The sequence below is a fragment of the Phocoena phocoena genome, chromosome 1, assembly GCF_963924675.1.
Source record: "Phocoena phocoena chromosome 1, mPhoPho1.1, whole genome shotgun sequence".
Taxonomy (NCBI): Eukaryota; Metazoa; Chordata; class Mammalia; order Artiodactyla; family Phocoenidae; genus Phocoena; species Phocoena phocoena.
The window spans coordinates 113,391,796-113,411,843 of record NC_089219.1 but is presented as its reverse complement, the minus strand read 5'-3'; the positions used below and the strand labels follow the sequence as shown (position 1 = coordinate 113,411,843).

At 55.1% G+C, this 20,048-nt stretch overlaps 2 protein-coding genes across 2 annotated transcripts; one reads left to right on the top strand and one right to left on the bottom strand.

Annotated features, from left to right (window-relative positions):
• Positions 1–2,418: 2,418 nt before the first annotated feature.
• MEX3A (mex-3 RNA binding family member A) lies at positions 2,419–7,707 on the top strand. Its single transcript, XM_065895149.1, has 2 exons — positions 2,419–2,872; positions 6,439–7,707. Exons 1-2 carry the CDS (start codon positions 2,419–2,421, stop codon positions 7,545–7,547), a joined length of 1,563 nt encoding a protein of 520 aa, XP_065751221.1. The 3' UTR covers positions 7,548–7,707.
• Positions 7,708–12,984: 5,277 nt separating this feature from the next.
• Positions 12,985–19,626, bottom strand: RAB25 (RAB25, member RAS oncogene family). Its single transcript, XM_065878226.1, has 5 exons — positions 19,347–19,626; positions 16,213–16,408; positions 14,424–14,617; positions 13,692–13,772; positions 12,985–13,312 (listed from the first exon to the last, which is right to left on the bottom strand). The coding sequence occupies exons 1-5, from the start codon at positions 19,387–19,389 to the stop codon at positions 13,200–13,202; spliced, it is 627 nt and encodes a 208-aa protein (XP_065734298.1). The 5' UTR covers positions 19,390–19,626; the 3' UTR covers positions 12,985–13,199.
• Positions 19,627–20,048: the final 422 nt, after the last annotated feature.

Below are 20,048 nucleotides of genomic sequence, written 5' to 3'. Positions count from 1 at the left end.
ATGTGAAAAACAGTCACCTGGTCCACAGAGTAGGACGCTTTCCCTGGTTCCCCCAATCCAAGCCTGGTTCCCCCAATCCAAGCCTGGTTCCCCCAATCCAAGTTCCTGGGGCAGAAGGAGAGGGGACAAGAGCAGGAAACAGCCACTCCCACAGGGCTATGTCTCTCCAATTCTTCCTCGCCCACTCTTGCTTAGAGGCGGGAGCGCCCAATCCAAGAAGGTCTGTTGTTAACTTTATGTTAAATCCTCGATCCAGAGGGCACCCCTTCTCCAATTCCAGGGGCTTCCGGGGTTTCTCAGTCATGGCTCCCCTTCCCTGCATTTTCTGCCGGGCAAAGAAGCAAGAGCCCCGCAGTGTGCCAACCCCCAACCCCTCCTGAGATCCTCCACGCTGGCTCCCACCCTCCCATTGGTGTGCAAATTTACTCTCTCCAAGAATCAGTTTAGGGAACTGGGCTTGCAGCTCAGCCCTCACGGCCTCACAGTGCCTGGTCTATGAGGTCATCTCCTCTGTTACCCTGCCTCCAAGCAGGACTTTACCTCACAAACTAGTTCAGATTTTTGGTTTCCAAGGCACTCCAGAAAAGGACACCTTACCACTGTAGCTCACCCACCCATTCTTATAAAACTCTTTTGGGAAGTTCTTAAAAGTCTGACCTCAAGCCCTCAAGCTGCAGTGCCATCCCTTCTCCTACTGGGAAAGACCCAGGCATAAAAAGGGTAACAAAAGAAATGTTGAAGCTATGGGGTAAGGGGAGAAAAGATTGCATTACACTCCAACTTCCACAAACTCCCCTAAAAGTGCCCAACTGTCCAATTCATGCCTTAAAAAACTGATTTTTACTTTCACCAAATTTCCAGAGTCAAAGGAGCTGAATTAATGGGTTTTCAGTAGGGGAGAGGTGGGATGATGGTGAAGGCTAAAGAACAGATCACCCGCAAGCTACATATATGGCCCAGGCCTGAAGAAGTCTGGGTTTCCATTCCATCCAGTCTCTCTTTCCTCCTTCTGTCGCACCCAAAGCTCCTGGCTCTCTCCCGAAACTGTTAAGTCACATCATGCCTTTAAGACTTCCCTTGCCTCCTCACTCTCTGTCCCCCCACTTCTCTCCTCTCCCTCCACCCCTTCATCCTCCTCACTTCATCTCTCCACAGCCCTCCCAGCTACCCTCTACTGATCAGAAGGATGTTAACTAACTCACCTCCCAGTCGGTGCCTCTCAGATCTCCGAGACTGGGGGAGCGGGAGAGGACGAGGGGGGATGGCTTGCCGCTTGGAGATGAGGGGACCCCGTCTTTTACCAAGGGGTCCCACCCTCCAACCCGGCACCCGATCCCGGCCCCCCCAGCGCGCCCAGCCGTGTTCTCCCCGCATCGCGGCTGCGGGCTTTGTCTGCTCTGCGGAGAACCTCTCCCCGCGGCCCAGAGCCGGGATCGACTCTGGGAGAGCGGGAGGGGGGAGCTGAGAGCGGAGAGGGAGCGCGGCAGGGAGGGGGAAGAGGGGAGAGAGAGCGAGAGCGAGAGAGAGAGCGAGCGACAGAAAGCCGCAGTGACCCAGCCGGGACCGCTCCCCGCCCTCTCGCCCCCCCCTCATTACCATAAGAAAGAGGGACCAAAGACCTGCCCGGATCGGGAAGGAGCCCGTCTTGGGAGGGGGGCACATTCCATTAGCCTTTTTCAACACGTTCCGTTTCTGTACACTGACTCCTCTCCCGGTGCCCGCCTCTTGGAAAAATGAGGGACCTTGACTTCCATCCCACCCGCAGCTTCGCCTCCCAGCCGCGAGTAAAGACCGAAGGCACATCCATATCTTCCTCGGGTCAAGGAATTCGTCCCCGCGCCCCCGAGGGCGGGAAACTACAACTCCCGGCATGCCCCGGGCGCCCCCGGCGCGCCCCCCTCCCGTCAGTTCCATGCTGCTCCATCCAGTTCATTTAAAACAAAAGAGTTTGAGCGCTGGAAGGGGCTGGGCTCTATTGGGGGCCACTGAGCGCCGCTCCTGGACTGGGGCTCGGTGCGGGAGCCTAAGGGGGGCGTCTGGACGGTGGGGTCTAGAGACTCCCGGGACCGAGGCGGGAGGGGTGGGGGCAGAAATCCCGCAGCCCCCCGCCCCCCGTCACCCCCGGAGAGGAGAGGAGATCTGCTTTCTTGGCTGTGCTTCTTTTTCCCCCCACCCCCACCCTGGGGGCTGGGGCGAGGGGAGTCGGGTTACAGGGTGTTTGGGGAGGGGGGCTTAGGGGGAGGGTCTATCTTTCTATCTCGCTTTCTTCCCCCCTCCCCAGTTCTTTGTTCCCCCCTCCCCACACACCCCCCTCCTCTCCTCTCCCCTCCCCTCCTCTCTCCTCTTTTCCCTTCCACCACCTCTCTCTCTCTCTCTCTCTCTCTCCCTCTCTCTCTCTCCCCCAGCTTTTGTTTCGCCATGCCTAGTCTAGTGGTATCTGGAATAATGGAAAGAAATGGGGGCTTTGGAGAACTAGGATGTTTCGGGGGAAGCGCTAAGGACCGAGGGCTGCTGGAAGACGAGCGCGCCCTTCAGCTGGCTCTCGATCAACTCTGCCTCCTGGGTTTGGGGGAGCCCCCCGCCCCCACGGCGGGCGAGGACGGGGGAGGTGGGGGGGGCGGCGCCCCCGCGCAGCCGGCCGCCCCCCCGCAGCCGGCCCCGCCGCCGCCGCCCGCGGCGCCCCCGGCCGCCCCGACGGCGGCCCCCGCGGCGCAGACGCCCCAACCCCCCACCGCCCCCAAAGGGGCCAGCGACGCCAAGCTCTGCGCTCTCTACAAAGAGGCCGAGCTGCGCCTGAAGGGCAGCAGCAACACCACCGAGTGTGTACCCGTGCCCACCTCCGAGCACGTGGCCGAGATCGTGGGCAGGCAAGGTAAGCGGGCGCCGGGACCGCGGAGAGGGATTGGAGTGGGGGGCACCCCATCCCTACCACGGAAAGTTCATTTCCTCCCTTCTTGCCTGCCTCTGGCTCTGTCCCTTCCCCACAAAGGGGGACCCGCCCCCTACCCTGATTTCCAAGTGCCACAAAGTTCCCTGCTACCCCCACCCCCCCAGTTGGGACTGTTCTCCAGATCCTTCCTCCCCCAGGGCTCTGCCCTTAGACAAAGAAATATCCTCTCGTGGAGAGAGGGAAAAGGGAGGGGGATCGGTCTTCCAATCCGGGGAGGCTGTCCGGAGGGGGTGTCCACTCGTAGACAGAAAAACTGGTGGAATGTGCAAAGAGTTACTCAGAAGCCCCAACTCCGGCATTTGCTACTGGTTTTGGGGAGGGGGCACCCCTGGGACCCCCAGCCGCCTGGAGTTACAGACTTTGGGGGAGACCTGGCCTGGGAAGCTAGACTGAGTATCTATCTCTTTGTTGGGCTGAGTGTTGGAATGGAAGGGGGTGTGGCTCATGGGAGGGTCCCAGCCTGGGGGTGAGGTGGGAAAGGGGGGCTGCTGGGATGAGGGAGTCCTGTGGTCACCCACACACCAAAGTTAAATGGTCTATGGGGTTTTGGAAGGGGCGCCTCCAATGAAGTGCCACGTCCTGGTGTGGACCTCTCCTCCTCCCTCTCAGGCTTTTGTTCTGGGCTGGCCACGGCAAGGGGCCAGAGGCCTGGAGAGGGGTCTCTGGTAGTGAGAGAGTAGGACGGAGTGGGTGAGGGCATGCTGGGGGGTAAGAAACCTTCACCTGGAGATTTGGTGGAGGGCATGTGTCTGGGTGTGTTGTTGGGGGGAGGGGGGTGTGGGTGTAGAATTAATCCAGTGTAGTATGTCTGATACCACACCCTCCTCCGCTCCAGCATCCCTGGGCGGGTGGGGGTGGGAGTGTTGGTGAGGGTCCAGATTGAGCAGACGGGATCCTGGGGACCCTTCCCTCTCCCAGTTTCCCAAAGGGGAGTTGGGGGGTGGGATTTGGAAATTGCAAGGGGGCTGGGCTGGGGAGGTGTGGGGTGGGGGAGGAGCAGGGGAGGAGCTGTCCCACAGTGGGGAACAATAGAGGAGCTGCATTCCGGCTGGGAGTGAGGGAGGAGGCCGGCTGCTGGCCGGGGAAGAGGGGAGGCAAGCCAGGAGGGCCCCTACTCCACATCTCACCTCATCTACCAGAAGTGTGGGGGGTTGGGGGGATTTTGCAGGGAGATCCAGAATGGAGGAGGGGAAGATGCCACTCCCAGGCATAGCCCTCATCCTCCTGGGCACTCCATCTCTTGAGATTTCTGGTTTTAAAAGTTAGATTTCCTCTTGTTGCCAGAAACTAGGGACCCAGAGCCCTGGAATTGGGTGGGGACACTGATATCTTTTCTTGGGTGCGGGGGTGGTCTTGGGAGGCCCCGGAATTTCATAGTCATTCTTTCCTCTTCTGCCTCCGCATCAGATGGGCCTGTCTCTCATAAAAGTAGGGGGATTTCTCCTATTCAGAGAAGATAGGCCTCTCCCTAATTCCTTTAGTAAATGGAAGTCCTTTCTCTTGTCTAACCTCCCTCCTCCTGCTGCAGTGTCAGTGCTCCTCTATTTGACCTCTAGGAAGGTGAAGCCAACTGGGTCTTCCCTTCAAGAGATGCTTCTTCAGGGTTGCGAAACCCAGGACGAGGTCCACCACCAGTTCTGCACCTCCAGGCCTCTAGCTTTTCTCCTTAGTTTTATACCCAGCCTGTCCTCCTCACCCTAACTCCAGTCCCTAAAGACACCTAGCTCTCGCGTAAGTTTATGGGCTCAAAACTTAGAGCCAGAACCCCGATGCCTATCAGATGCCATGCGATTAGAAGTTGTAGGAGAAGGGGCTTCACTGTTCCTTAACCCTCCATGCCTCACAAATAGAACAATCATTTACTGACTGACATTAAAGCAGCAAGGATGTGGGCTGGACAACAGGTAGGACTTCTGAGCTGCCAAGAGGTCTGAAGACAAAAAGGGAGGAGCAAATTCTCCTTCCTGAGGTCTCTTGAAGGTGAGGAGAGCTGCCCCCAACCCACTCTCTCCTCCCACATGCCAATCTGGAGAAGAAGCCATCTGGAGTGGAGGAAGGAGAGGGAAAAAAAGATGAGCTCACCCCAGGCCTGTGGTTGGAGGGTTGGGGCAGAATCGGAAAACTAGGACCACTGGCGTTGGTTGGGGAGTGAGGAAGGGAATGGTGAATGTGTATCTGGAGAGGGGTGTGAACGTGTCTAAATGTGAATGGGGACCAAAGTTGTGGGCAGGTGTGTATAGGAATGTGCTGCTTGTGTGCTGGGAATGATGGGGATGGAAGAGTGGGATGGATGAAAGGTTGAAACGCAGGGAATCTGTGTGTATGGAGAGAGGGGTATGTGAAAGTGTACATTAGGTTTGCACCACAAGTATCACTTAGATAAAGGCACACTGCATCATGGCTCCTAGGTCCGTGTGTGTGTGCTTCGAGAAAGCATGTGAGTCTCTGAGGTTCTGTGTGAAGCTAGGGGCAGGGAGAGGGAAGTGGAAGAGGAGGAGAGAGGCTTGTTCACTCAGCCATCAAGGTCTGCCACCTTTAAACTGCAGTGTGGCCACCCCAGCCTCCCTCACTTTTCTCTTTCCCCTTCTCCCTCTTTGTCTCTCTTTGTCTGGGCCTTTCTCATTTCTCTTTCTGCCTCTCTCCCCAACCTCCTACCTTGAACCCACTCCTTGAAAGCAAGAGTACAGGTCCGGAACACCTTCTTCCCCACCCTACTCAGCTCCCAGCCCATCTTGGCTCTCCTGCCCCCAGGGGACAGGGTGGCAGGAGTGTCCATGGGGTCAGGCACCACACATTATTATCCTCCTTTCCCTCTTGAAACTCTGATTCTCAGACCCTTCCCAGTCTCCCACACTCCACTAGTTGCTGAAAACTTGCTATGAATTTGGGACCCACTGAGAGACACTCATGGTGGAAGGCATGGGAGCAGCTGGGGGTCAGTGGTCCCAGAGTAGACTGGAGGACACTTTTAAGGCATGGAGATCAAGTAAGGAGTAGATTGTGGGTTGCTGGGTCCATTGCAGTTCTGAGGAAAGATCAAGATCAGTGACAGATCGTAGACTGCAGTTGCAGGGCAGGGTGGGGTGATTAAGTGATTTGGAAGTTTGAGTAGCCAGAAATCAGTAGAGAAATTGTGGGAACGGCTCGTGGTTGGAGAGGAGTTAGTGAGTAGGTTTGAGGTTAGCACCTTGTCTGGAGGGTCAGTGATTTTTTTCAGGATTTCATAGAGTGCGTGAATTTGGAGGTCCTGAATGGAATTCAAGGAAATGTTGGGACATTTGGCGATCTGTGGTTGATAGAGACGTTGGGTAGATTTAAGATACGATGAGTGAATTGTTCCGGTTAGGGTGGATTGGGGGGGTGGGGTTCAAAGGGTAGACAGAGGTTCCTGGGGGGCTGAGTATCTGAGCAGGAGCTTGTTGGACTCAGCACAAACCTTCTTGCCCGGTGAGTTTCTTTGTCTCTCTTCCCTTCCCTACCTATCCCAGGCTGCAAGATTAAGGCTCTGAGGGCCAAGACCAACACCTACATCAAGACGCCGGTGCGAGGCGAGGAGCCAGTGTTCATGGTGACCGGGCGGCGGGAGGACGTGGCCACAGCCCGACGCGAAATCATCTCAGCAGCTGAGCACTTCTCCATGATCCGGGCCTCCCGCAACAAGTCGGGCGCCGCCTTTGGCGTGGCGCCTGCTCTGCCCGGCCAAGTGACTATTCGTGTGCGGGTGCCCTACCGCGTGGTGGGGCTGGTGGTGGGCCCCAAGGGGGCAACCATCAAACGCATCCAGCAGCAGACCAACACGTACATTATCACACCAAGCCGAGACCGAGACCCGGTGTTCGAGATCACCGGTGCCCCGGGCAACGTGGAGCGTGCGCGAGAGGAGATCGAGACGCACATCGCGGTCCGCACGGGCAAGATCCTCGAGTACAACAATGAAAACGACTTCCTGGCTGGGAGCCCCGACGCCGCGCTTGATAGCCGCTACTCAGAGGCCTGGCGGGTGCACCCGCCTGGCTGCAAGCCCCTCTCCACCTTCAGGCAGAACAGTCTGGGCTGCATCGGCGAGTGTGGAGTGGACTCTGGTTTTGAGGCCCCGCGCCTGGGCGAGCAGGGAGGGGACTTTGGCTACGGCGGGTACCTGTTTCCCGGCTACGGCGTGGGCAAGCAGGACGTGTATTACGGGGTGGCGGAGACTAGCCCCCCTCTCTGGGCGGGCCAGGAGAACGCCACGCCCACCTCGGTGCTCTTCTCTTCCGCCTCTTCCTCCTCCTCCTCTTCCGCCAAGGCCCGCGCCGGGCCCCCGGGCGCGCACCGCTCTCCAGCCGCCTCTGCGGGGCCTGAGCTGGCAGGACTCCCGAGACGCCCGCCGGGAGAGCCGCTCCAGGGCTTCTCTAAACTTGGTGGGGGCGGCCTGCGGAGCCCCGGCGGCGGGCGGGATTGCATGGTGTGCTTCGAGAGTGAGGTGACTGCCGCACTCGTGCCCTGCGGACACAACCTGTTCTGCATGGAGTGTGCAGTACGCATCTGCGAGAGGACGGACCCGGAGTGTCCCGTCTGCCACATCACAGCCACGCAAGCCATCCGAATATTTTCCTAAGCCCCCTGCCCCATGCCTCCTGGGGCCACCTCCCAGGGGCCCTTCTTGGAGCTGTGTTCCACTAGGGCCTTTTGGAAATCAGTGATTTGAGGGGCAAGGTGCTTAGAGATACTCGCTCTCTGGGGAGGGGGGAGGGGAGGCGATGGTGGTTGGAGGGTGGACCACTTTCAGAGCCTCTGGTCACCCTGTCCTGGAAAGGTTGGGAGGGGGCCAGGCCGGAAATTTTACTAGAGTTACAACTCTGATACCTCAACACACCCTTCAGTCTGGAAGCAGCTAAGAGAAACTTTTGTTTTGCCAGAGGTGGCCGCTAAGGTATCCTGACCCCCTCTCCACCTACCCTTATGTGTGTCACACTACCCTTTCCTCTGTGGAGGGGATGGGGAGAGGGAGAGGGAGAATTACCATCTGTATCTAGAGGTGCTCTAACAATCCCCAAGCCCTCTGGTCCTGACCTCTGACCTCCAACCACGACCCTTTAGACCCTCCACCGCCATATCCTGTTTGGGAATCTGTTCCTGGGTTTCCAGCAGTATAAGGGGGTTGGGGCCCTTTTGGAAGTCAGGATAGATTTTCTAAGGGGGAAGGGGAGGAAGTATGTCAACCAATAAAGGGCTCAGAACTCATCTATCCCCACAAAGCTGGGCTAGAGGAATCTGGAGAGGGGGTGCCCCTCTCTGCCCCTTGCAGCTTTTCCCTCCACTCTTTCCTCCCCATCTTTCTTCCCTTTGGGTTTTCCTCACTCCTTTGTCCTCTCCCCCAACTCTCCTCTTGGCTTCCCCTCGCTGGCTGTCACAACCAGCCCTGTCTTGGTCTTTCTCTTTCTTCCTTTCTTCCCCCTCCCTCCTGCTCCTTCCAGCCCAGCTTTGGGGACACCATCCCCCTGGGGAGAATTAGGGGGAAGAACAGTTTGATGGTCCCCCCTAATTCCTCTTCTGGCATCCGGAGGCCCTCTCTCCTACTCCTCCAAAGAAACACCTCAAATTCTTGATGGAATGTATCCCCGTTCTCAGTGAAAATTTGAGGAGGGGACCAATACTGGGTTACATAAAGGGTCAAACCTCCACCTTTATCATCTTGGGGCATTACATTTAGGGAACAGTTCTTGGGCTGGATTTTCTGGTGGTGGGAGGGGAGAGCCAGGGTAGTGTGTCTGCAGTTTTGAGCAGGAAAGGGCCTGAGGCCATAGGAGAGGCTGCTGGGGGGAGGGGCTGCTCCTCCTCCTCCCCTGCAGTGCCCCACTCCGTGCGCCCCTCTCTGGACCTGACCTGAACCCTTATTAGCACGCTAATCATGAAGTCTGTGTCTCACTCATTGTGGTTGAGGAGAGAGACCAGGTCTTCAGACAGGGGTCAGTCCAGAGCCAAGCAGGACTGGGGTATAGCAGTATAGCAGGGCCTGCTCTGAGAATCATGTATGATTTTAGGCCTTGTACCCCCATTGCTGCTTCCCTACTGCTCATCTGGGGCAGCCACCAGCCTCCCGCCCTCCTGGGTTCCGCTGGCCGGGCCAGGAGAGGATGGGAGATGGGAGTCCCAGGGGGGTCCTAGGAGATTCTTGTATATAGTAGGGTGGGACTCTTCTAAGTGATCTCTGAGCACTTAAGCTCCGGAGTCCCATTCTTCCTGGATGGAGAGGGGGTGCAGGGATGGGGGTACAGAGGGGATTTCCTCCTCTCCTTCCTCCTGTTGTGAATTAACTCACCTCTCCTCAACCTTCCCCTCCAGACCACCAGCCAGGGAGGGGAGCGGAAGGAGGTCACAGCCAGGAACACTGGCCTGTGACAACTTCCCTCCTTCCCGCCAATGTGAGCCATCCTGAGATGTCTGTACAATAGAAACCAAACCAAATGGGCACCCCTCGGTCGCCGAGGGGGGGTGGGGAGGGGGGTGGGAAGATGGGATGTCTGTCTGTCGATCCCCCTCCCCCTCTCCACTCTACCCACAAAGGCAGAAGACTGTTACACTAGGGGGCTCGGAAAATTCAATCCCACTCTTACTAATTGAGCCAAACCTAGAAACAAACGCAAAACACATAGTGAGAGACAAGATAGAGGAGAGAAAGAGAGCGTGAGAGGGAGCGAGATAGGTGACCAACACAGAGGAGAGAAAACAAAAATAGCAAAAAAAAAAAAAAAAAAAAAAAAAAAAAAGCAGTTCTTTATAATTTAATATTCTATTTTAATAAAGGCGTTTATTACCGTATAAATGTAGCAAAGAACCTGGGCTAATATGAAAAAAAAAGACTTTTTATTAGGTAATTTATTATATGAAAAGGATATTTTATTTTATGATAAAGTGATCCTTAAAAAAAATAAAAAAACTTTAGAAGGTTTAGAATATATGTAGGGAGAGAAGAAAAAAATACATTTGTATTCAGAGTTAAATCTTAAAAAAGTGTTTTTAATATATGTTCGGGTTTACGTTCCTTTTTCCCCCCACTTTTTTTTTGGGGAGGAATGTCATTTGCTTTTCCGGGGGAGCATCCTGGGATGGATCGTGGAGACAGGGGCTAGGGGAACTTGGTCCCTCTGGGGCCCTGCAAGTAGATTGGATTTCACTCCCGGGGCTCCCTCTCCCCTCTACCCCTCCCCCTCGGGGGAGCCGGCAGAGCCAAACAAAGAAAGGGATTAAGGAGAAAGGAAGAAGCTGGAGGACTGAGGACTGAGGATCCTGGGGTGTCCCCCCCTTCCCCTGCCCTGTCCCAGGGGCGAGTGAGAAGGGGAAGTCCAGAACTGAGGCCTAGCAGGCCTACGGGAACCCTCAGAGAGGTGTGAGATTTAAGAGAAATAGTTTTTTTTGTTTGTTTGTTTTTTTAACCAAAAATGAGAGAGAGAGAAGAAAAAGAAAGAAACCGAGGGGTTTAAAAGAAAAGAATACTACAAAATAATAATAATAATAATAATAATAATTCAAATTTATTTCATATAATCCTAGAGAAAAAGAGAAAGAATTACTAGTTACTTAGTAGATGATATTCAGATAGCTTAAAGTTTAGTAGCATTGAGGGCCCCTGGGTCCAGTAGAATGTATAAAAGTCATAACGAAAAGGAAAATAGAGGAGGGAAGTGGCTGAGTCCACCCTGAGCCACTCCATCTTCAGGTATCAGGGTGGGAGCAGGTTGCTAGGTAAGGTTAGGAGCTTCCTTCCAGTCTGCTGGGGTTGATTCTGAGAATCCTTGGATTTTTAAATTATAGGACAAATAGATAAGGGGCTCAGTTCCCAGGGTCTTTGAAAGGATGAACAGTGGTCATTTCAACCAGAGGAGGGCTGGGCTAGGGACAGCAGAGGAGGGAGAGCACATTCACCTGCACCCCTGCTCTGCACCCCAGTACCTGAGGGCCTGGCCATCCTGGCCTTGCCTGTCTGTTGGGCAGCCCTTACTCCGAATATGTCCTCTTGGGGTTCTCTGGGAGGATGGAGACTGCCCAGCTCCAACCCTCCTGAGGCAACTTCTCCCGGGCCTGAGGAAGTCCTTCTTGAAGTATAACCTCAATCCACTCCACCTCAGGTTGATTCAAGAGCCTGGTAGGTCATTTCACCAACAGACACACATGCACATGCTTCCTTCTCAGAGCTTCAAGGGGACTGAGGGGGTGGTCTGTCCCCCTTCCTTGTTCCCACCCAATATTCTACTTAGCTTCTGACCTCCATGGCAGCAGGTGGAGGAACCAACTCGATAATCGTTCTCCTTTAAAGTTGCACTGTGCTTTACAGGTTTGCAAAAGTGCTTTATTATCTCATAGAAGTTAGATTCCAAGAAGGACTTCCCACCCACTGGGGTAGAGCAGAGATGCTGCCCTTAAAGGCCTGGGAGAACTGGTCCCCAAGGGTACAAAGGCAGGGGGAGGGCAGCAGCGACTTTGGGTGACCCTGACCCTAACGCTGTGTTCTAGTCCACTTCCATCTGTAAGTGTTCAGGTAGGGGTCATCCACTGTGCCCTGGCCCCAGGGCACATCGCCCTCCCCACAGAAAACTGGGGAGCTTGGCTTTTTCGCTTGTGAGAAATCAACTTGTTTTTTAAGCACTTGCCTTCTACCAACCCCAGCTTGCAATCAGGTCGGGCCCCTCCCTCCTATCCAAGGGGGTGTGGAGGCCCCTTGGTTCTTGGCAAGAAGAGCCTGCTCCATGACACCAATGACTGTCATGCCCCTCCCTGGCCCTAGACCCCAAACACACATCTCCCTCTCCCCAGTTTACTCTTCTCACCCCACCTAGGGACAGATATCTCCCCTGCTCTTTTTGTCCTAGAAACCCCCGCTAGTTTGGGAAGGTAGCGTCTGGGGTGGGGAGGGCTTCCCCTTCCCCGCGCGAGGGTACGGGTGGGGTAGGGTGGGTGGGGGGAGACAGCCCTGGGGCAGGGGGAGTGGTCTCTCCACTGTAGAAAGTAGAGTAGGATTGTGGTCAGACTTAATTTGAGGCATCTAGTGAAGACACGTTACAAATCCACCAAGGAAAAACGTTTCAAAAGCAAAATAAAGGCGGGAAAAAAACGGACCCATGAATAATCAAGTCAAAGTGATGTTGCACAAAACACAGAGAAACCAAGAAGGGGGAGGGTTAATGTATTAAATGTGCTATTAAGAACTTAATTTTATTAAAAGTATTATTACTTAAGGCTCTGGCCTCTTTTCTCTGCATGCGAGTCTGAACCACCTTGGGGTGAGTGGGGTTTTCTCTGGTGTGATTCTGGGTGACCCTGCTCACCTTGCAGGAAGTGGACGGCTCCTGTCTGCTCTCCACAGTTCCCTACTTGCGTCTCCCAAGTGCTCAACCTCTCTTTTTTCTCCCCATTTACCGCCTTCTATTCCTTGGGGGTGCCAGCAGACCTCCTTCCGCTCTGCCCTGCAGAACAGGGGAAGGCGAGGCTGGGTGACCTCGACGCTCCCCGGACAGCCAGCTCGTGGACTCGATGGAGAAGGGGCAGAGAGCTGAGAGCCCGACACTCCCCACTCATCCCCACCAGGTTCAATCCATCCCTACACACCACACCCCCTCTTCGGGGTCAGGCAGAAACCTGGAAGGAACACTTAGACCCGCCACCTCCCAGGCTTAAAACCCCTTCCCCAGCACACACAGACAGGGCTAGCCCTGACTCCCGCCTCCTCCCCTCACCCCTGGCATTGGAGTGCCCTCAGTTCTTGGCACCAGGGCCCTGGGCACCAGATGGTACCCGCCGATGGTTTCCTTTTGTCTTGCCTTCCAGATACCCCCTCTCTGCCATGCTGTCCTCCCTCCCCTACCTGCCCTGGGGGTTGGCAGAGGGAAGGGCGGGCCCCTCCCACCCCCTTGGCACTGTCCCCAGACTCCAGGACTCCAGAGGCAGCTGGCCCTGGGGGGCAGTGTATGGTGGGGAGGATGGAGGGAGGGGGAGGGGGAGGGGAACTGGGCCAGAGATGAAGGGGAGGCACAAGGAAGCAGCAGGATGTCCAGGTCTTGATACAAAACACAGCTTTATTGGGGGGCCCTAGTCTGTGAGGGGGTGACCGATAATAGAGATATGTGGGGAGGAGGGGCAGCGCATGAAGACCTTAGAGCTCTGCGGGGCTGCGAACAAGGACCGGCCACTCTGACATCTGGAACCACAGGGCAGGGAAAGCTCCTGGATCTGGGGTGGGAATGGGGGACACCAGAGCACCAGCAGGGGCAGGTCAGAGGCTGATGCAACAGGCCCTCTTCTCACCAGGGCCCGGCTCACTGCCCAGGGTGAGGGCATTAGTCCGGGTGCTGTTCTGCCTCTGCTTGGACACCTTGGCGAAGATCTCTGTGAGGGCAGAGGGCAGTGGTCAGGTCAGATGAAGATTTAGAGCCCGCCCTCTGCATACACACTGTATGTGCCCCTTTCTGAACACGGGGGGTTCCGCTAGAAGGAAGAGGAGTTTGGGCACCTGGGTCCCTTCTACTTACGTGGGTGGAGAAGGGCTAAGACTCAGCTCCCTGGTAAGTGTGGCCTTCTGCTTATTCCCCTAAGCTCCAGCTGAGGGGGTGGGGGGCATACTAGGGAGGCTCTAAGAAGGCTGGGGGTCGACAGAGGGGCTGAGGAATCAGCTGGGGCGGGCGAGGGCTGGGTGTCTGCGTTCCTCACACTGTCCACAGAGGCTCACGGATGGGATGGGGTGCCTGCCGAATGGCAGAGGCTCTACCTTTGAGGACAGTCTCAAAGGCCAGCTCAACGTTGGTGGAATCCAGGGCCGAGGTCTCCAAGAATAGCAGCCCATTGTTTTCTGACAGGAAAGGAAGCACACCATTAGCTGTGGAGGGCCAACGCGATAATATTTACTTCATGTTTACCATGTACATTTGCTATGCACTAAACCCTTGGCATGTGTAGCTCATATAAAACTTAAAACAACCTGTGAGGTAGGTTTGAATACTAACCCTTTCTTATAGAAGAGGAAACTGAAGCCCAGAAACAGAGAGAATGAATAAAGAACTTGCTTGGTGTCCCACAGCTAGTCATTGGCCAAGAGATGTGAAGCTAGGCCATGGGACTCCACAGCCTACACCCTTAACCACTGTATCTTGTTGCCTCTAAACCCCAGAAAGCCTGGGGAAAGTGTGACTGCAGGTGGTCAAGGGGAGCCCACCTGCTACACTTAAGATCTCTGAGCATCGCAGGGTGGGCTGTCCTAAAACCTACTATGAATAATTGCCCATAAAGACAATCTCAGGGCAAGTGGTGGGACATAAAGAGGGACACAGGGTCACAGAGGGGAGGGTCTAGGAGATTCTGAGGAAGATGGGATAGAGGTAGGGGATCCTGCGGAGGACGTCCAGGCCGGAGCCCTACGGTGGGAACAGGGGCTGGGGAGGTGGGATCTGGGATTGCATCGGCAGGGCTGGAGGGGTCAGGCTGGGTCACGGTGGGCTCTCACCAGCGAACATGCGGGCCTCGTCAGTAGGTACCTCTCGGGCCTGGCTGAGGTCACTCTTGTTACCAACGAGCATGACGACGATCGTGGCCTCAGCGTGGTCGTAGAGCTCCTTCAGCCAGCGCTCCACCACGGCATAGGTCTGGTGCTTGGTTAGGTCAAACACCAGTAGGGCCCCCACCGCACCACGATAGTACCTGGGTCAGGGGTAGTGGGGTGGACAGAGGCAAGGTCAGGGCCATCAGGCCCAGCCTCAGAGCAGAGCCCTCAAGCCAAAAGCCAGAGATGAGTACCAGAGATGGGGAAATATGAAAACTAGAGTCCAGAGACCCAAACCGCACAGGGCAGCCCAAAGCTCCCATGTCTGAAGCTGAGCACCCTCCAGGGATACTGGTCTTGGAGCCTCCGAAGACTCACCTCCCTTCTCCAAAACCACTGGCTCCCTCCTCCTTCCTAGCCCTTCTGCTTCTCCAGGTCTTTTTTTCTGATTTTAGTCCCTGCTATTCACCAATGTATACCAGGGCTCTGGTCAAGACAGCCTCCTAGATGTCCCACCTCTAAGATCTTGACCCACAGTGTCTTCTCTCTCATGGCCATCTTCCTAGGACTAGCTAAATCTCCCCTATCATCTGAGGCATCCTTGCAAGCATCCAGTCTCACTCTTGGAGTTAGATGGAGCTTCTTCAGACTGGTGGTATCTAATTACTCCCATTTTATTGAAGAGTCAACTGAGGCTCGTAAGAGTCAGGTGACCAGGACTTCCCTGGTGGCGCAGTGGTTAAGAATCCGCCTGCCAATGCAGGAGACACGGGTTTGAGCCCTGGTCTGGGAAGATCCCACATGCTGCGGATCAACTAAGCCCGTGCGCCACAGCTACTGAGCCTGCGCTCTAGAGCCCGTGAGCCGCAACTACTGAAGCCCTCGCGCCTAGAGCCCGTGCTCCTCAACAAGAGAAGCCACCGCAATGAGAAGCCCGTGCACCGCAATGAAATGTAGACCCCGCTCACTGCAACTAGAGAAAGCCCGTGTGCAGCAACGAAGACACAACACAGCCAAAAATAAATAAAATAAACGTTTTAAAAAAAGAGTCAGGTGACCAGTCTAAGAGTAATGGGTATGTATAAACAAAGCCCCTGACTCCTGTGCTGTCCCCCACTACACACACACACACACACGCACACACACACCACCTTTGGCCTGACACTGACTGGGAGACACTCTGTGTCTGGTGTCAGGAGACCTACGTTCCTCTATGTCCTCTGAGTCTTTGTAAAATGCAGCTGAGGGGTCCAGCCCTTCACCTTGTGGTTAGAGAGTGAAGGCTGCCAAGTGCAAAGCACTGTGGAGAAGTGAGGGGGTGCTCTTGATCGCGGAACCTGCCCCCATCCCAGCTGCACCCTGATCTCATCTGCTTGAGACTCAAACTTCTCGAAGAGGAATTAATGATAGCACCCTACTCCTGTGGTACTTTGAGGATTACATAAAATGCCCAATGTGCCCAATGTGCCCAAGTGCCTTGTACCTTCCTGGGCACATAGCAAATACTTAAGTAAGTGGTGGCGATGACCCTTGTGTTTACTTCCAGCAGTCAGTATCACTGCAGCCTGTCTCAGACTGTTTGTAGCTCACAGTACTCACGTCTCCTGACTCGGGTGCAGTGGCCTGTGGTCCCATTCAGGAAACTTGCTGCTGAGTGTCCTTGCCTCCTTCTCCTCCTCCACCTCTCCTCCAGAGGTGTGCCCTGACTTCCCCAGCACCCCCGCGCCCCAGGAGACCCCCAACCCCAGCTCACGCCGAGGTGATGGCTCGGTACCGCTCCAGGCCAGCCGTGTCCCAGATCTGAGCCTTGACAGCGGCGGTGCCCAGCATGACAGTGCGGGTGGAGAACTCAACCCCGATGGTGGTACGGCTGTCGTGGCTGAACTCATTGCGAGTGAATCGGGATAGCAGATTGGTCTTCCCCACGCCTGACTCGCCGATCAGCACCACTGAAGGAGTGGAGAGATAAGGGCTGAGCTTGGAGGGTCTGCCCATCCGAAAAGGGGAGCTGAGCTCAGAAAACTGAGAAGGGAGCCAGGTCTCCTGGCAGAGGCTAGGGTCTGCAACTCTACATGAATGCATCCATCGTGGGGCAGAAGGGCTGAGAGTTTGAAACAGGCTGTTTAAGAGTTCTAGGCCTGGTGTGTTGTGACGTGGCTGCAGAGTCAACCTGCGAATACGGTGATGGAGTGACGTCTATGGGCTGTTTGTGGGTATTGGCATTCAGGGTTGTGAGGAAGGAGGGAGGGTAGGGGCCTGGGGGGAGGTTGCACATTTCTGGGTGGGGGCCTGGGGGGAGGTTGCACATTTCTGGGTGGGGGAGTATGAGAACATTGTGCGTGTTTCTATGTATACGAGCTGGAAGGACAAGTGGGAGGTTTGTGTGTCTCTGCGTGGGGAGCAGAGGTGTGAACAGAAGTGTGGGTGAGGAGAAAGTTTGGCAGGTGACACATCTGTAGGTGGGGGAAAGGTATGGGCGTATGTGTACAAGAAGTTAGGATCCAGTTGTCCCCAAGAAGGGGCAGTCTTGTATAGTTAAGACCATGGGACTGGGTGTGGGACCAGCTATGTGTGTCCTTCAGCAAGCTATTATCCTCTCTGACCTTTTTCTTATGAAAAAGTGGTAATAACAATAGCATCTATCTTATGGATTGTTGCAAGAAGTAAATGAGATATTGCCCAGGATATAGTGAGTGTGCAAAACTGTTACTGTCGTTATTGTTGTTGGTGGAACAGTGCTTTTACCTTTATGTTTTCAGGGACAAGGAGCCACCAGCGGGGCTGTGAAGAGCCTTTAGGCTGGAGGGCAGCATCCAGGGCCCAGCCTTACTCACCATGGGTGAGTTGGGACTGGGGTTAGAATGTGGGGCTGCTGTAAGTACAGCTCATAATCGCACTGGCCCTGAGCTACCCAGGGTGGTTCTGGAAAGGCAGGCAGGCACCCCAGGACTGGACACCACATATTCTGGGTGCTGGTCCCCACTCAGCCTCTGACTAGCTGTGTGACCCTGAACAAGTGGCTCTCCTTTTCTGGGTCTCAGTTTCCCTGTTTATAAAACCTATAAAGGCCCCCTCCAACTTAAAAAATTCCCTATTTGTTTAGTGCAGGAAAGAGCTGGGAGCTATATGTGTGTGTGTGGGTAAGAGGTTGTATGGACGTGTGTGTGTGTGTGTGTGTGTGTGTGTGTGTGTGTGTGTGTTCCTGCCTCTCCCCTACTGGGAACCTCATCCCCATCTCATCCCTCCCAGTGGGTGTGCTCTGAGCCCTATCCTCAGGCCCCAAAGGGGCTCAGGGCAAGGGCTTTGGAGTCAGACAGACTTGGGTTTGAGTACTGACTTAGTGACCTTTTGTAAGCTATTTGCTCTGTGTCTCATCCTCATCTGTAAAATGGAGATGCTAATGGTTAACATTTATTGAGCGCCTACTGTGTGCCAGGCACCATCCTGAAGGCTTTACACATATTAACTCATTTAATCCTCACAACAATGCCATAAGGCAAGTACCATTATTAGTATCACCCATTTTTACAGGGGGGTTAAATGATTTGCACAAGATGGCACAGCTAGTGTGGTAAACACGAGCTGTGCTGCTCAGATGAGCCTTCTAGGAAGGACTTGCCCCCAGCCGCAGGCAGTGCAGTCAGCACACAGCCTTCAGCTGTTGGCTCCTTCAGCATCTGCTTCTGACGCAGAGGGCAGCCTCACCTGAGGTCATACCTTTCCTGGGCAGTCCGCACGCAGCGCCCAAGCAAGGCGAGGGGAACCCAGAGCTGCCTGCCCTCGGCCAAGGCTTTGTGATCTTGCCTTGTAGTGTGACTTCTCCCTCTGCCCAATCCTGCGTCCTGCCTCTTCCTTTCACTGCTGTTGAGCCACAATAAACATCTTACGCCCCAAACTTCTCAGTGTCTGCTTCTAGTGACCCCAACCTGTAATAACTCGTAAACGGCAGGGCTGAGATCTAAACTCTTGCTTTCAAAATGAAAGATAATTTTGGGGCTGTTATGGTGATTAATGAGCCACTGGCTGGCACACAGCAAGGGTTCAATAAACGATAGGAGTAGTATTGCCCCAGTCTACTGCTAACCCTTACTCTGTCTCCCTTCCTGGGAAAGATGCTGGGAGTACAGGTTCCCCAACCCCTGGTCGACTGAGAGTCCCAGCTCAAGTGAGGGCGGGGCAGTAGCTGGGAGGGGCAGTGGCTGGGAGAGGCAGTGGGGTGGGGTGGGAACCATAGGGCAGCCAGTCCACCCTGCCCTGAAGGAGGTGTGCAGGTGGGGGTGGGGAACACTAGACTGACCAAACACAGGGGCGAGATAAAGGAGCAGGAAAGATACATGTGGGCTTCCAGGGACAGCCAAGTTGAACCCAGTTCCTGGTATTCAAGCCCAAGGAAAGCCATGGTGCTGGGGGTCCTCCAGGTTCTATTAGACCCTTCTCCCAATCATTACATCTTCCCTATGGCTTTCTCCAGCGCTACGACGGGATAGATCTATCCTATCTCTCCTTTCCTGTACAGTTGCCTAGAAAGGTGACTTTCTTCCTCTTAAGTCGGCTTGTTTCCCCTTCTTCTCAGGAGGGAATCCTCCATCTCTGGTGCTGCAGTGGCTGACTATTCCTAGGGGTTTGGACTTCCATTAGGAACAGGGCAGAGGAGCCTAACTTGGTACCATTAAGGGGTGATCAGCATTATTTACTAGAGCATTCTGGCAGCGCCAGTAAACAGACCCTCCCCCACTCCTTAGGCTTTCTTTCTTATCCAAAGGAATGATGAGCCCTAGGAGGTAGGTCCTGCTAAGTGATTAAAAAGCAGGAAGGGGCCTCTGGCTCTGTTGTGCTCTTCCTGGGTCTCTCTCAGGCGTTCCTCTTTCTCTACGGACCCCGACTCACCCTTGAAGACAAAGTTATAATCTTCCTCGTTTCTGTTCCCCATCTTGGCTCCACATGGAGGGCACAAGTGTCTTCGAGGGCAGAGGTGACGGGTCTGTGCGTTGGTTCAATGCCCTCAACCCTCAGCTCTCAAGAGACCTGGATCCGGCCTTCCTCTCATCGGGAGTAAAGAGACTTCTGCAGCCAGAGGGATCGAGGGCCGACTTCAGGCTAGCCAGGGCCTAGGGGGGCTCAGCTCTGGCAGGTGGCGGTGCTGTAAGGAAGCTGAGAGGACGGAAGCTGAGAACAGGAACAGTGAGTGGCTGGAGACCTGGGGCCCAGGTGGGTGGAGAGACAATGACGTCAGACAGGTTAGACAGGTTGGGTGTCTGCTCTCAGCCTGGGCTCCTGCAAGCAGGCAGCAGGCAGGCTCAAGGGAGTGACAACGGAGGCAGCTGGGACAGGGACAGGACCTTCACAGAACCAGCTGAGAGGACAGAATTCGCGTTGCTAGGTTCCTGGGACCTGTGGCCATGGGGGTCCCAGCCACCAGTGAGTGAGAAATAGTCCCTTGGGGAGCAGGAAGCTACTCGGCCTCCCGCTTTTCCGCAGAGCCTGCGGTGAGGGGTAACTGGGGGCACAAGAGGAAGGGCTGTCGTGAGGAGGGGCTGGGGTCACCCTGCTGCAGCGCAGAGCTCTGGGAGGTGCATCTTAGATATAGCA